General features: G+C 41.4%; 1 protein-coding gene across 3 annotated transcripts in view; it reads right to left on the reverse strand.

The window, feature by feature from the left end:
• The window catches only part of asic1b (acid-sensing (proton-gated) ion channel 1b), a 195,821-nt gene that overhangs the window by 19,778 nt on the left and 158,738 nt on the right, over positions 1–17,305 (reverse strand). For all 3 annotated transcript variants that reach the window (XM_022206773.2, XM_022206771.2, XM_022206772.2), the window contains 2 exons: positions 10,326–10,476; positions 1,865–1,992 (listed from right to left, as the gene is read on the reverse strand). In XM_022206773.2, the coding sequence (XP_022062465.1) occupies positions 1,865–1,992; positions 10,326–10,476 (279 nt within the window). The remainder of the gene's footprint in view (positions 1–1,864; positions 1,993–10,325; positions 10,477–17,305) is intronic.

Genomic DNA, 17,305 nt, shown 5'->3' on the forward strand with positions numbered 1-17,305 from the left:
CTCATTCTCTCCACCATTCATTATGCACGGTTCTGTAGCATATTAGGGGCCAGAGTATATGATTTGGCTGCTTGCTGGACATCACGCCCAGAGAATTATTCACAGTTCAGAGGAATAACCTACATTCGCTCCTGCAAGCCGACTGGGGGGAAAGTCTGTGCTCCTTATCTATGCTAAGGCACCATGCGGGTCACTATTAGGGCTGTGCAGGTCTCCAAGGGGCCGCCAAGCAAGAACAGACCCTTCAGCTGCACTGTGGCATTGGAGGCTAAGTGCTAAAAGTCTTTCTAGCAAAAAAAAAAGACTGCCCCTTTTTACCCCCTCCGCGATATTCATGGAGAATAAAAATCAACCATCCTCAACTGATGGGCTCATGGCAAACCGTCTGCCTTGTAAGTGAAAAAGAGGCAAAATTATGTTTTTTTTAAACATCCTTTGTGTGAAGGAAGGATAGCATTTGTCCTTCAAAACACAGCATAGTGCTTACCTTGTAGGAAGCCTCACTTCAACTCCCCGGGGTCCCACACAAGCCTTGAACAGTACCACTGACAAAGTAACTCCTCCTCACTGAGCCTCGTGTGCCGTGTGAGCTGTCCTGTGCTTTAAATTTCACTTTTCACTTCATGGATTACTTGTTATGTGAGCTGTTTTCCTGGCAGCTTCACAAGCCAGGTTGTTGTTTGTGCACAGTACACACTGCACGCTCACTTTGAGACCTCTGTGACAGCCAGGAAGCTGAAAGCGGCCAGCAAAAAGAGATGAAAATCTGTTTGTGTGAGCGGTATTTTACCAATTTCAGCAAATACCACCGTATGGTATACCTCTTAATGAAGCTTTTAAATGCATTCAGAAGGTGTACCATTTGCTCCGACATTATTCAACCCGCAGAGACTCTGATAAGCTCCGCAAACTGAACAGCTTGTGCTCACTCACAGTTTAAATTTCAAATGATTGAGATACCGACTGGGTGAGGAAAGTTCAGTAACGCTCTCAGTCTGCTGGGAGCGACGGGGCCAGACAAGGGCAGCAGCAGCATCAGGAGTACCGGGGAGGCAGGAGAAAGATCCTCCAGATGGTTGTATGTGTTACAGCTGCTGTGACACAGGATGGAGCTTTATCAAGCCTGGCAGGGTCACCTGGGCTCTGCAGGATGTGTGATGTTGAAAGCCCCCATAGTGAGGAGCTCCACCACTCTTACATATCTAAGTTTGTTTACAAGTTTTGGGCAATAGCGCTGCACACATGGGGCGAAAAATAGTTGCTTTAACTTTTTTTGCACCATGATAAATTGCCTCAAGTGATGTTACTTGAAGCAGCTTCTGTTGGGACTAAAGAATACAAGCTTGACAATAAAAAAGTCACTTCTGGGGTTTTGGATTTAGAGAAGAAGCGGTTACCAGAACTCGTTTCTGCCCGAGGCTGGCGGTTCAAGGCTACACTGCTTGCTCCTTGCAGAACGAACTTGAATCTCAGACCGTCAGAGGTCAGGCTGCATTGTGGGTAACACTGCTGCCATGTTTTAGCAATGCATGCAGTAAAAAGACACACTATGTCAGGATTCCTGCTCGTGTGAGAGTGCCGTTAAGAGTGCAAAGCAAGTTCACTGGATAATTCTCTGAGTAGGAGGATAGCAGCATCTTTTATTCATCTACAGGAACAGTTAAGAAACAAAATAGATTCCAAATATCTTAATCATTCACTCACTGAAACATGGAATCATTTTTAGATATTTTGATTTGCAAACGTCTTCTTCAAATTAGATTAAAAGGTCAATACTAACTTCCAGTCTGCTGTCGACAAAATACGCTGAGACGTGTTGGTGTGTTTTCAGTGTTTCATTTCTGTCATCTTTCCCAAGACGTACCCGCTGTTCCTGACAGGAGACAAAGGTCTGGAAGCCCGGCGCCACTCCGAAGCCCAGCTGGTCTATGAACGGCGGCTCGTCCTGGGTGTGGATCTGAACTTTGATCCCCGCTTCAAACGATGTCTCGTCTGTTGACAAGAAGAGGTCAGGACATTTACAACAGGGACGATTTGCATGCACACATTGGCCTACAGGATCTAACCAGCAGCAGTTGCTTCTAATCAGATGGAGACGAAGCTCTGAAGCGTTGGAATATGTTCCAGCTAGCGAAACAGGCTGAAAAACGAAGAGTTAACCCTCCTGTTGTCCTCATTTACAGGCACCAAAAAATATCATTTCCTTGTCAGAAAAAAATCCAAAAATTCAGCAAAAAAATTCTACAAGTTTCTGGAAAAATTGCAAAACCTTCAGGAAGAAAATTCCAATAATTCCTCAAAAGTTACCCTTAAAAGTTTTTTTTTTAAATCCTTCAAATTTGGCAAGAAAAGTCTTGTAAATATTTTCAAAAAATGAGTAAAAATCTTCCAAAAAAATCCTAAAAATATCTAAAGTGATCACATATATCAGTAAAACTTCTAATATTTTCCTCATGAACATCCACACAAAAAAAAAATCAACCAAAATCCAGTGAAATTCGCTGTATTTTGGTTGACTTTTTGTGAATGTTCTTAAAGAAACCTTTTTAGCATTTCTTTTTTCACCAAAAAATGTTCAAAGATTTCCCAAAAATGTTGAAAGAGAGATCAGAAGTTTCACTGTGAAAATCTATATTTTTTTTCCACATTTTCAAACTTTAAAACGGGTCAATTTTGACCCACAGGACAACATGAAGGTTCAAGAACAACAAAAACAAAGAAATGACAATTTCTGTGAAACATGTACTCCTTTCCGAGCCACAAAGCACCATTCCCTGGGAGGGATTGCTTATTCATTAGCTGAACCTGCAGTCTTCTATAGATGACAAACACGCTGTGGTCTTTTGGGAGTTTATAATGAATGAGGAGTGAAAGGATGAACTTCACAAATAGACCACCTGATGACAGCAGGTGCCCCACGGGAGTCTCATGTACAATACGGGGGAAATGAGAATGAATGGATAAATTAATAAATAAATGATGATGAGGAAAACGGAAAATCAATACAGCTGACAGCTTCCTTTGCTACAGCACCGTGCCGCATGGATTTTAAATGAAGCAGATTGGCCTCTCTGATACTGAGATCAGGGGAACATCACAATGACACGGCGACTAAAACCTACACTTGTGCAAACATATTCCTATCGCATTTGCAGAGACCTGGAGCGACTTATCGCCGTGATGGCAGGCCGGATTCAAGCGATTTAGCTCTGTTTTTCTGAGTGCTGGCTCCAGGATAGAGTAGGATGTCAGTTTCCTGCGTCCTCGTCTTCCAGATAGTCGCTCGGTTTCATCTTCTAAACGCCACGATTTCTCTCCATTTTCAATTAAAGAGCTCCAGAGATGCGGCTGGAATTCTGCAGCAAGAGAGCTTCGACAAAGAGCGGCAGACTTTTACTGTTACACAGAGCTTTTGAGGCCAGATACAAATCCATTTTCTGCTGCTGCCAAGACAAACGCTTGAGGCCTGGAGCAGCGCAAACACATGCAGTACGAAGCGCTCATGCTCTCGCTCGCTGAACTTCATGTCATCTTAAAGTCACGGCCATCTGTCGTCCTTACACAGCTGAAATAACTTTATACAGTTGAAATAACTGTATAGAGCTGAGCTGAACCTTGGGATGAAATAAAACATTTACCAAACATGATGCAATCCAAGTGTTTTGTGTTTTTTTTCCATATTTGCCTCAAAGCAATTTCAACTCCCGTGCTTTCATGTGAAATAATTCCAGCTATGTGACAATTCCATAGAGAATTTCTTTTAGCAAAAAATATACAACCTTCTTAGTTTCTAGTATGAAAACACTCTTGTGAATACACGATCCTCAGTAACGCAGGACACGTTGCCTGGTTCTGTTTGGATCTCATTTTCGGTGCCCTCGTTTCCCCCCCACAGTCCGCAGACATGCAGGTCAGGTGAAGCTGGAACTCGAAATTAATATTCTCTCCCAGGAGCCACCGGCCTCCTGCCTAATGCCTGCTGGGATACGCTTCAGAATGTATGAATTTAACTGCATTAGATAACAAAATGGCAAGGCAAACATTTATTTTCAAGACACAAGGCGAAAGCAGAATCGTCAAGAAAAATAACCCTCAGAAAAAAAGTCTGTTTGGTATCCAAGTACAGTTATACACAAAACAGCAGCTTCACTAATGATCACAGTTGCAGTGTTCTTCCCTTTAGTTTGCAACATTTGGACAGCAAATCACCACTTTCTGTAGTAGCTGTGGGGACAGTTTTCTCCATGTTTGAGCTTTCAGATCTGACATCATTCCCCCCATGGTATCCTATAGAAGCTCTCTGGGATTTAGGTCACTCCTCCAGAGAGACATTCTAAGACTTCAGTTGCCTCCTGGGCAAAATATTCTTTCAACAGGCAGCCGATCCTGCTGAAAGATCCACTTATGTCACTTGAATCATTCATGTTTGGTTTCCTTAAGTCTGCATCCAAGTTTCCTCTGCGTAACTCAGAGTTCACGATTCAATCAATACAAGTTCACCCACACCTTTGTGAGGAAAACACCTCCACGCTTCTCTGCAGGGTTAGAATTCTTCCCCTGGCTGTCTAAACAAAAACTTTCCACCGTCAGATCCGGTGGGCTGAATTTAGACTCATCTGAAAATAATGCACATCTCCAAAAGCTGCTCAATCTTTTTGTGTGTGTTCTTATGCAGATTTCCTCCTGACTGTCTCATTCTTTGAGCCTGTGAACGGTTTCTGCCGGATCACGCTCTCTTCATCCTCAAACCTGCTGATCCTAATGAACTGTGAGTGAACTGAATTGCATTTTGTGACTCTTGTTGATCTCCGCAGTGACCCTCGCTGCTCTTTCTCATCTGTTCTCGATTTTACTCACAAGTGTATGGTCCAATCTGCTACTGGTCTCGCAACGTCTGTGCAACTTCTTTCTTCGATTTGTACTGTGGAGGATGGAAAATTGAGTTGGTGCTCATCTGGTGGCCTTCATTGTGCAGATGACACTTGACCTTTCACTGAGCTCACTTTAGTTGTCTTTCCAGTGGACAAAGTCCAGAACTTTTTGCTGCTATATAGGGAGGTATGTTCATTCCTTCCCAAGTAACAACCTAAAATATTTATTTTAATCGAAAATATTTGTTCAGAGCTCTACTAGATGTGTTTTTCTATGGATCAAATATCGGTTTATCTTACATTTTATGGAATAATTTTCTGAACCTCATGCAAGCTGCTGATTCTTTTGCTGTCCAAATACTTTTTGAGGCCACTGTACGTATAAATAATAGATGAGTTGGGTATCCACGATGTTTTTCACTTGGCAGCAAGATCTAAGAACTCACTTATCTCATCATTTATTTGTGTATGCACAGTTTGAAGCTTCAACCATGTGAGCAGTAATGTCTATGGATAAAATCCAAATCATCAGCTTCTCCCCCCCCCAGTGGTGCACTGGCATAAGCATTACAGAAAATGTGAATTTCCCCTTTTATCTACAAGATAATATAATAAACGAGAAAGAATTGATGGTTCAATCCCCAGTTCTCCCTGTCCAGGCAGAAACTGGCGAGCAAAAACAGTAAAGCGTGTTACTCGCTAAGGCAGAAAGCCTCTGTACAAGAGCATCATTTAGTTTCTCTTAGAGTGAAAATATGCCACTGATGCAGTTATTTTTAAAGTTTTTTTTTCCAAGTACTGCATCTCTGAGCACTTGCCAGAGGAATTTTCTGTTATGCTGAAGACGTTAAAAAGTGCACCAATTAAAAAGTGAATTAGAGCAAATTTGTAGTCGGTGAATCGCACCGTGTTTCTGCGTCTATTTTGCATTCTGTACCTTTATCTGACTATCAAGTGAAACAAATGTACTGTCAATCCCCTTTAGTCTTTATTTAGCTTTGGACAAGCGTCAAACTAAAGTGTTTGGATGAATATCTTTATTTATGACTGCAGGGACTTTGGCTTCTTAGCTGTGTTAAATTGTTTGAAAGAGCTGGAGGCCTGGATGTTTCCAAACTTTCTAAATTTTAATGAGACAAAGACGGAGTGATGGTCTTTGGTGGCACCTCTGCGACCCCTCCAACTGATCTGAGCTATACTGACCTATTGTTAGTAATCTGGGGTTAAAAGTGGACGGAGATCTGAAGTTTGACAGCCAGAATAAAGCTGTGGCAGCAGGCAAAAATAAAACCTTTTCTCCAGAGACAGCACTTTGAAACACTGATCCACGCCTTCGTGACCACTCGGCTGTTATTACTGCTCTGTATATGGGGGTTAGTGGGTCCTCCATCGCTCGTCTCCAGCTGGTTCCAAACACCGCTGCACGTCTTCTAACACAAGAAAGTTTGAGCACATTTCACCGATTCTAGCTTCACTCCACTGGCTGCACGTCCATTTTAGAATTCATTTTAAAATTCTTTTATTTGTTTTTAAATCCCTAAATGGTCTCGCCCCACCATACCTCTCCGAGCTTCTCCACCCCGACGCACCGAGCGGATCAAGGCTGAAGCTCAGAGGGGAGCGAGCGTTTTCTGTTGCAGCTCCAAAACTCTGGAATGAGCTGCCGCTGCACATCAGACAGGACTCCTCACTGTCTAATTTTAAAACCTTTCTTGAAACCCACCTCTTTTCTCTGCGTTTTCACGTCACGTAGGTTTGTTGTTTCCGTGTGCACAGTCCAGTCTGTTTAGCCTATTTATTGTTTATGTTTTATTGTGGATTTTGTTTCTAGTTCTATTGTTTTTATCTAGTTCTATCGCTTTTATCTTAGTTTTATCTTTTGATCACGTTTTTTACTCCTCTGTACAGCACCTCGGTCAGTTCTGGTTGTTTGAAAGTGCTTTATAACTAAATTTGATTTGATGTAATATTAATAGAGAGAAAGTTTCAGCGTACTACAGTCAGGATAACAACGGATAAGCTTTTTAATGCCCAAAATGCTGCAAGACACTGACAAACTGCGCACCCCACTGCTGCTGAATTTGCTCATAATGTGGAAATAATGGACTGGTTGAAGAACACGTGTAACACAGAGCAGCTACAATACCAACGCAGGAACACGAACCAAATGACACATAAATCATTTGCTGGGAAGCTTTCCCAAACACCTGCTCCAGTGAGTTCATTACCCGTCACGTTTTTTTTGGTCTTTCTTATTGGTTGCCTTCAATAAGGCTTTTAGGGCCTCCACTGGGAGATGCTTGACCAAATTGGGCATTCTGGAGGCGCTTCTTTATCCAAATGTAAATGCGTAAGTAGATGGGTGTAGCAGAAGTCAGATTCATCGCTGATCACTGCATATAGTTGCACAAGTTTGATGAATGAAGGCCTGTGTGTCTCTACCGGCACATTATGTTCTTTTGGGCATCCAGCCAGAATAAACAATAATAAAGTAATAAATGCTGTTATAACAGAACTAATCAGTGAGTCAGTCTGCATCATTTGGGCTTTAACAACATAAACAAAGGCGCTGATGTTTAAGGAATTTGTGTCTTTTTGTGTAGTTTCAATTTAAGTCTGACTTTCAAGAAGTAATCTAAAGCTAGAATCAAAAACACTAAATGGGTCAATATATAATTGCGGGACTTTTTATATCATAGTTGACGTTTTTGCTGTTTTCAGGCCTAAAACCAACATGGCCGCCTCTAACCAAACACCACATGGCATTTTTACAGAAAGATTTTTCTAAATATTATATATACAATTGAGTAAAACTGAAATTGAAAGTTATTTCTAAAGATATTGTAGTAAACCTGTTGACATGCGATAAATCCACACTTGACCCACACACTGCTTTATATTAAATAAGTCAGAAAGCCTTGGAGTCTTGCCAGTCTTTTCTTCAGGAGGAAATGACATCATGTGGAGCAGGTCATGTGACTTCCTTGAGAGGTGTTTTTGTAACAAGTATCTTAGTTGAAAGCGATTTCTCAGACACATACAATTTGTTATTTTCCATATAAAATTTGATATATTGCTAAAAAAAGAAATATCTGTCTTTATTTTCTCAATTTAATCAAAAGAACAAAACAGTTTTTGAAAAAGCTCATTTTATTATTGTTCAGCTAATTAGAAGGTGGTGGTTGTTAAATTCAGACAGCTATTTAGATGACATCTTAGTGACATCCAGTCATTTTTTATTAATAAATCTATGCTTGCACTAGGAATTTGAAATGAAGAGCCGCTGTGGCTCACTCATAAGAATAACAAGGAGCCACAAAAAGCCACAAATTTCTGTGTCAGTGATAGCGGAAAAAATGGAGTCATTTTCCTGCATTCTGGTGCATTTTGAGGTAAAAAAAATGCTCGATTAAACAGTTCTATTTTATTTCTACTTATCTGTATGTATGTTGTTATTTTAATCGTTTTTACACTCCTCCTCGGCTGCTCTGAGCATCTGGCGGTAGGCCCTCCTCTTCCTGTTGAGGCGCCACATCCTGAATGACAGGTCATATCAAATTCCTTGTAGGGTGGCGCCTCCAGGGACAGGGTAACCAGCTCGTCCACAGACTCCACCTTGAGGCAGTTCCGAGCAGAAGTTTTTATGGTTGTGTACCGACTCACTCCTCTTTCACAGATGACAGATGTCACTGTCATGAAAACATGTTCATGATCAAAACTTTTTGACCCATAAAAATATTAATTTCATGTCCAATTTACCTTCTTTTCCTCCTATGTCCAATTCTTCAACCCTCACTATGTACCATATCTCACAACTGCAGCATAAAGTCAACAAAAACCTCCTCTTTTTCGCTTTTCCTGATCGCAAATGACTCGCCTTGTGGCACACAGTTCAGAGATTTCACGCAGTAAAAATGGCATGCTTTTCTGTGATTGGCTGAGAGCGGGTCATGACCCGGGCGCGTGATCAAGATTCGGGTGGCTCCGACCGTTACCAACGCCTGCCGAGAGAAAAAGTTTGTTTTCCTTATATTATCGCTCGGGCGTTTAGAAGAAAAAGTAAGTCGAACCCTTTTTTGTTGCTTTTTACAAGAAAAATGGTGCGCCACTGTGGCTCACACTGTTCAGAATGACTGCGCCATCCAGCAAAACGATGTGGCGATCGGCTAGCGCAAGCCTAGTAAGTGATTGTTTCCCTAATAAATAATTATGGAATTTGTATAGACATGATCATAATGAACATAAAATGAACAAAAAATAGTTTTTTTTTTACTTTAAATAATAATGTATGCATGATATATCCCATGTACTTCAAAAGTCCCTCAATTATAGATTGATCCATATATTGAATACTGCTTTGAAAAAAACAAAACAGATCAGTAAACTGTACAAATTATTGACAATAATGTAAACAATCCTAAATATGAAAGTATGTGAATAAGGGGTGTGACTGTATACACTGTAGAGACTGCATCCTTAGATTTCTGCCATTCCTTTTGCAAATTATTAATCACTCCTATTTAAAGAGCATTTAAAATTTATAGAATTAAATCACTGAGGTTTGGAACAGATGCAGCTTACATTTAAATACTGCAGTATAGTTCATGGCTTCCTGCTTCATGTTTAATAGCGACCATAAGCACACCGTTTCTGCGACCATAACGAAATGTCTCTTTACATTTATTTCCCAGTGGCTATAAAATATTAACACAAACACACAGCAGCATATGCAGCTGCACAAAGATCAGGGTTTCAGGGCTGTCTGGAGCGGAGGACGACTCCACTGATGAGGGGTCGACCCTGGACGGAAGAGACCAGCAGCCTCCATTGATTTCATATCTGCCAAATGGTTCTGCTCTTGTTTGATCCATGTGGCCTCGAGGCCCAGCTGACAAGTGATACAATTATACGACAATGAGATAAAATGTTCCTGATCAACATCCATCTGTCTTTACACAGATTAGTCGATAAAATCTCGGGGACACAGCGGGCGCACTTTAAATGATGAGGGTGTATTTTGAAGGATCATCACTCATAATTAATGGAAGCGTGGAGAACGCCGCTGAAGGAGAAGTTGTCTCTTTCAGGGCCTACATTTTTCGACAGATAAAACTCATTTCTGACCTGTTTGGTCTGAAGTCAGCACCACCTCACTGCACTAAATGGATTTACGGTTTTACAATTGCATCAAAAGGTCTCGCAGTGAATGCAATATGGCTAAGTCTCTATCTTCAGGATTAGGAGGGAATCCCTGCCATAGGTTTTCTCCCCCGATATTTCTCAGAGCATCAACACTGAAAATAACTGTCTGCTGTGGTGATTAATTGATTACAAAAATCTCTTTTCAGCCCAAGTCCTTGTTTGAGGGCAAACATAATTAACAATCTTGTGGTGTCAGCTCAGATTTGCAGAACTGAGGTTGAGATGATTCATGTGTCCTGCAGGTGAGCTTACCGGTTTCTCCCCACACAGGCAAGTATTCATCCTGTTGGATATCCAGCATCAGCTCCAGGCCGTTACCCGTCCCGCCCTTCATCGTCACCAGCAGGGGTCGTCCATCTTGACCCGAATTGAACGTGTAGCATTTTCCGTAGCGTGTGAAGATCTGAAACACACACAGAGAGGGAAATGTGAACGTAACTAGACACGGCAGTTCAGCGGAACTCTCTCTGACCCCGGAATAAGATCTCACTTCCCAGCCGTGTCAGTTTACTCTGAAGAAGTAGAGGTAAAGAGGGGATTGTTTCAAAGCACCTACTGCAACCTGTTCTCGTTACGCCGACAGCCACAGACCTCCGAGGGCTAAGTGCTGAGATGCTGCTGACAAATGGAGCCCTCGGTCCTCTCAGCGCTGCATGAAACAGTACGTGCCCGAGTAAATATGACAGGACTTTGATTTCAGAGTGGGATATCCTCCGCCTGAGAAATCTCACACTCGGTAACAACGAAAGTCAATCTTGCAACGGTGAATGAAGTCATTTTCTATCTCAGTTTAGAGAAGACAGTTGAAAAGGTTTGCAGATTAATCGATACATCGGTTGAGAGAGACGTTTAACTTTTCCAGCTTTTCAAAGGTGACAATTTTGCTGCCTGGTTTTCTTATATATGGCTCGTAAGTGAACATTTTTGGGGTCTATGTCATCAGATATGCTGAAATCAGAGAATATGAAGCACCATAAATATACAAGTACAAAACAAATATAGATGTTTTGATTTGTCCCACCGTCCAAAATCTAAAACAAATATTCAATATTCGAATACTATGAAAAACAACAAATGTTCCCTTTTGAGACAATGTAACCAGGCAATTTTCCAAATGACTGCCTGAATTACTGGGGAAGCAATCATTATTTCTTTTCTCTTCCAACTGAATTCAAAGCACAAAGAGATAAAAAAAACAAGCCAGATCAAGCAAACTGAACATGTTCCAGTACCGTTTCAGCCTTAATGCACATCTGCAGATGAAACATGGTGCTTTAAAACTTGATGCAATCAAAACTAACTATAGCTACCCTGAAATGACATGTGTTATTAGCTGATCATGCATACACTGTGCAGCAGCATCTACTGGAGAGCTTCTATAGCACGCTGCAGGGAACTGTGACCTATCGGCAAAGACATGACTGCCGGTGAACTAATGGATGTGTAATCGAATCATAAACATTAGGAAATGGAAAGCCATGGCTAGAATCCAAAATGAAATGTTTCTCTACTTTGTTGTCGAGGCGCACGATTGCGAGCCGTGTATCAAAGCATGCTAGCTCACAATTAACTTACTATTAACCTTCAACATTTTGACATTTATACGAGGAAGCAGTAATAAAAAATACAGGAGGAGAGACAACGCAAGCAGAGCATTAATAACTGGAATAACTCTTCTTTTTTTCATCCTCCACACTCAGTCCACATACTGTACTCTAAACATACAGTGAGCAGAAAAAGATTCAGTGGAAGATTCAAATAACTACATCACGACACAGATAACTTGCACAAAAGGCTTTATTCCCCCTGCTGAGATGGCCTAAAAATGTCGCGGCTTTCTTTTTTTGCAGACCTTGGGAGCGAATAAGAAGGCGTTTATTACATGGATGACTTATGAGTCAGACATTAGCGCTTCATGACAAATTACTCAAATGCCACAAACACCAGATGCACGGAGCAGGAAAAAAAATTACAGCCATGTCTCACAGAGGAAAAGTTAGGATAATGTGAATGAAGATCAGTGAAGTGTGAGGAAGAGGCAGGAGCACGAATCACTATGGATTACCTCCCAAGGCTCGGTTATATAGGAGCTTTAAAGCTACAAAGCGCTGACATGTAATAAAAACGCCTTCTGATCGTCAGACACCGTGTGAGATGTGACCTTTCAAGCGCACAAGTGGCGAAAGTGAGTCAAAAGCCACTCCTCCAACGCCTGCGTATGTGCACAGACTCCAGAGAAAGACAGGAACATCAATTAAATGCCCCAGAAATCTGCCACAATCTATCACGGTTTATTATTACCGCTTGGAATATAAACGCAGAGAAGTCTCCACAATATGACAGTGCCACCTCCATCTGCTCCTCAACACATCTGACAACAACAAAAGACAATATCTGCAGAAGCAAAGACGTTTTAAAGACGTTCAATCAGGAGGCCTCTTCACATCCAAACAAGCAGCATACTTGTGAGGCCAATTTCTTTCCAAGGTTTTCCCATTTATGCAGGCTAAGGCTGATTTTTCTTCTTCAGAAGAGAACTTTGAACAAAGGCAGAGGCACGACTGCACGCGCTGAAAAGAAAAGAGTGTTTGGCAGATACGCATCAAGAAAACGGCGAAAAGATTGTGTGTTGCGTCTGTTCCTCGTCGTGCCAGGATGGGAACATGCAATCGCACCAGAACATGAGTGATGATGTTCACATGGGACCGTGTGTGCAGTGTTTTGTGAGCGCATGTGTGCAGCCGCCCCTCGTTGCCATCTGCGTGTATGAGTTGGTAACGTGCTGATTGACTACAGGAGGTCTGTAGTCAGAGTTGCTGTGGTAACCAGGAGATTGTGCCGGCTGCACTGAGTGAAGAGCAGCAGCAGTGGGTGCTGGTGGTGACCTTGGGGAGTCAGGATCTTCACTGTGTTCTGTAGCTCTGAGGCTAATGCTGCGTCTTAACGTGCTCCTCCATTTCTGTCTCTCAAACAACCTGTGGTCTTGTTGGCAGTGCTAATTTTGTCAAACACAATCCCAGCGATTCAGAATGAGCCGTGTATAATTATGGGAGAAGTGCAACACTTGGCCCGAGGCAGAACCTTGTTAATAATGTTTAAAGAAAATTTGCATATTCTAAAGGAAGAGGAGGGATGAAACCAGTCGTAAATACTCGAAACTTGTTATGGATCTTATTGCTCAAACGCATTTAGCATTAAGGGCGAGCAAATATTTGCGGTGCCTAAGCAGCTTTTCTTGATGAGGTAAATCCTGCGTATGCACCGCTGAGCCATGAGCCCTATACATTTCATCTAAAATGAGAACCACTGGATCTTGTTAGCGCGTAAACACGGTAAATAAATATTTAAATCAAGCCCACCTATGAGGAGCGACACGGAGAAAGACATCACTCTCTCTCCTGCTCGCAGGGTGTAGAAATGTCATCGTCTTTCTCTTCGATAAATAATTCACAGACAGACAGCCTGAGACTGTTGAGATGGCCCTCGGCTATCCTTCACATGACAATGTGACAAGGATGCACAAGCTGTTCCCTAAAGTTGCCAGGGAACCACTTTCCCTCCTCTCCATTGAATTCAAGATCGGCGTTGAGCGCAAATATGGAACGTGTTATGACAGCAATAACAACACGCACCTATAAGTGACTGTCTGGGCTGAACTTCACCCACGTAAAGACAGATTTACTGATATTCTCAGGGTGCCATAAGTAATCAAATAATAGTCTACAGATACAGTAATTAATAAGCAGATGATGAAATGTAGCAATTTCATTTCTAGCCGATCTGTTTTCGCTCATTGTGCTTTATCTGTATGAGAAGGGAGTGCTGCAAAATACAGGGAACATCTTTCAATCTAATACAATCTAGCACAACACTACGGACGAAACGTACCCTGAATATGAATCAACACACGACAAAGAGTGAATATTAGTTTCTCAAAAACAATCTCACCTCAATTTCTATTTAGCTTTGGAGCTCGCATGCCAATTAGAAAGTCCTCATCAGCACATGAAAACACAGAAGAGCAACTAAGAAGACAAAGGGATAAGACTGTTAAATAAATAAAGTCGCTGAGCATCAACTCTCGGTCAAATCGACACTGGTGAGACGTCCTAGAGGTGCTCCAGATCAGGAGAAGTCAGAGCACCTTCAGCTCCATGGCAACCGATCCAGCTCCATGTACTGAGGGAGACGTTGCGATGTGAAAGCTTCAGAGGAGCTACTAAACGCACCTTGATGTGATACTGTGTCACTTCTACAAGCGTTTTTTTTTTTCTGTCCACCAGTTCCAAAATGCTTCTGGCGAGTTGTCAGGGAGCAGGTGTGAGTTAAACGTGTAGGCAGAGAGAGCTGAAATCACAGCAGGAACGCACGCAGAGTTTTCCAAGAAGAGTCAAAGGAGTCATCGCACTGCCTTCTGGACAGGACAGCATGTAAACATCGTTGGATACTGCGATGATGAATACTGAAGTGTGCATATCAGCTGTACAGCTCCTGGCTTTTTCTTCTTGAAGAGGTGCAGTACTAATAGACCCCAAACACAGAATAGATGGGCCCTCTGAATAGAGAAATGGAATTAAATATTTTCAACATGTTTATTCAACAAATTACACATGAAACCCAACCAATTAAAGAGAACATTATCGATGAAGGATATTCTAACTATGATAAAGTAACGTTTCATTTTCCCTGCTGCTCCCTTCAAACAATTTTCTTCTAAACTCAACAAAAACACGACATTTTCTCTTGCAGTTGTCACATTAATTGAAAACAATTAATTTAAGGGTAGCTGTGGTTTCACCCGACTGGCCCAGTGCTGTGAATGGATGGTCTGTGTAAGCAGGGCTCCATCTGATAGGTCAAACATCTGCATGCTGAGCCTGACTGTATGGTGTGATCATAGACTGTATATAAAGATGGACGTAGCATTCAAAATTGAAGCCCACCCGGAAGTGTCAAAAACTTGCAATATCACGCCGTCCGCTAGGGTTGGCTCCAAAAAGCTTTTGCTCCATAGACCCCAATTCATTTTTGGAAAAAATAAAATTTGACAGACTGATTTTCTACAGCTCAGGATTTTTTTCCCGTTAGTTTTCATGGTCAAAATGAGAGATCAGGTGGCCGATCTTAAAATCAATCAATACTGAATTTTAAATAAATCGTTAAAGTTGGCGGAGCCAGGGGGCGTGGCTATACTTGATTGACAGTCCCATTGACTGGTCCTGCCCCGAGTTGCTCTCCGGTCCAGCCTGTTTGATGACGCTTTTTACGTCACTGGCTCCAAGAAATCCAAAATGGCGACCAGGAAGTAGCAAAATCCGGGCTTCATTTTCTCGGCGTTGAAACCAACGGGTGACGTCACGGTTAGTTCACGCCTGGGCGTGATTCATTGCATGTCAGGCGGTCTTATGTGGTGTGGTTACTGTGCAAGTTCATAATGCAATGGTAATAAAAATCCAATGTATCAGTCAGCACTGCATGTGGACTAATGATGGGAGAGTTGGTGTTAGTAGGAATATAAAAGGTCACTCGCAGTGGAAAAACTGTTCTGGTTTAACTGCCTGCAACTTTGCTGTTTTTGGCTCAATGTCAATACTCTCATCAGCATCGCTTCAAGATGCAGCAGGGCTCTGTTTTCTGCAAAAAAATGGCTCCACAAGTGCTTCTACTCTATTTGTCCAGCAATCTAAAAAACAAAAACACAAACACACAAAGGCAGCAACCAACGAGAAACCACGGGAAACCAAAACAGAGCTAAAAGGAGAGTGGACACGACACATGAATCCATTAGGTCAGCGGGGTCAAACTCATTCTAGTTCAGGGGCCACATTCAGCCCAATCTGACCTCCAGAGGGTCGGACCATTAAAATTTTAACAAAATAACCTATAAATAACCAAGAAATAAAATGCCAAACAAAACAAGACACAAAGCGACAAAAACATGAGGCAAACAACACAAAACAAAAAAGATACAAAAAATTAGACAACAAAGTTACAAAAGCGAGAAACAAATGACAAAAGTGAGAAACAAAACGACCAAAAAACACAGACACAATGCAAGCGAGACAAAAAAATGCAAAAAGACAAAAATGCTACACAAAAGAACAAAAAGCAGAACACAAAATGACAAAAAGACAAAAACAAGAGTGAGACAAAAAGGAAACACAAGACTACAAAAACATGAGACAACACAAAACAAAAAGACAAAAAATTAGCCAATAAAGTGACAAAAACGAGACAAAAATGACAAAAGCGAGAAACAAAACGACCAAAAAACACAGACACAATGCAAGCGAGACAAAAAAAACGCAAAAAGACAAAAATGCTACACAAAAGAACAAAAAGCAGAACACGAACTGACAAAAATAAGACAAAAAACACGAGCGAGACAAAAAGGAAACACAAGACCACAAAAACAACAAGCAAAACTACAGAAACGTGAGACAAACGACAAAAGTCGGACAACAAAAACGAGCCAAAATATCACAAAAATGAGACACAAAAGGACAAAGAGCAATCTAGTACTTTACTTTATGATCAAAACAACTTGTCATAGTCTGGGAATTATTTAAAATTTATATTGTAACAAATTTACAATCTGCAGTTAATGTCTTCTCTGTCATTTTTACACTTTGAGGGCCGGTTTTGGCCCACGGGCCGAATGTTTGACACCACCCATTAGGCAGGCAGAAAAATGACTACAAATGAATGTTCTGTCGTGTTTGTTGGATGCTTAAAAAAGGCTACTGTTTGCTAACATCTTCACCATGACAACTTCATGAGATAACATATTAGTGTCGTGTTGCCCCAAATTCCAAACGCATCAACAGAAAACCTCCTTGATTCAAAACTGAGAAATGAAGAGAGTAAACGGAGGAAACACCGACAGATTACTTAAAACTTCATCTGCTATTAGAATTTGCCGCAACTCTTCTGTAAGTATTATACTTAGCTCTGAATGTTTGGCAAAAGAGCAAGAAAACAATCATATATTGGAAGAAGTTGCTGTCGGAAGCTGTGTTTTTCAAAAAAAAAATTGATTTAGATATTCTAGGGTGCATTGTTATGTCAGCATGTCATCCACAAATTCACAAAAATAACACCCACTGCACGGATTATCCAGGCAAGAAATAAAGAAAACAAATACAACCACAAATAGACTCCTCAATAAGATTTAAGAAACCTGGGCAGAGAGTTGTCAGTCAATGAGGTGCCAGGAGGGGCACGGCCGACAG

The sequence above is a fragment of the Acanthochromis polyacanthus genome, chromosome 5, assembly GCF_021347895.1.
Source record: "Acanthochromis polyacanthus isolate Apoly-LR-REF ecotype Palm Island chromosome 5, KAUST_Apoly_ChrSc, whole genome shotgun sequence".
In the NCBI taxonomy this organism is placed as follows: Eukaryota; Metazoa; Chordata; class Actinopteri; family Pomacentridae; genus Acanthochromis; species Acanthochromis polyacanthus.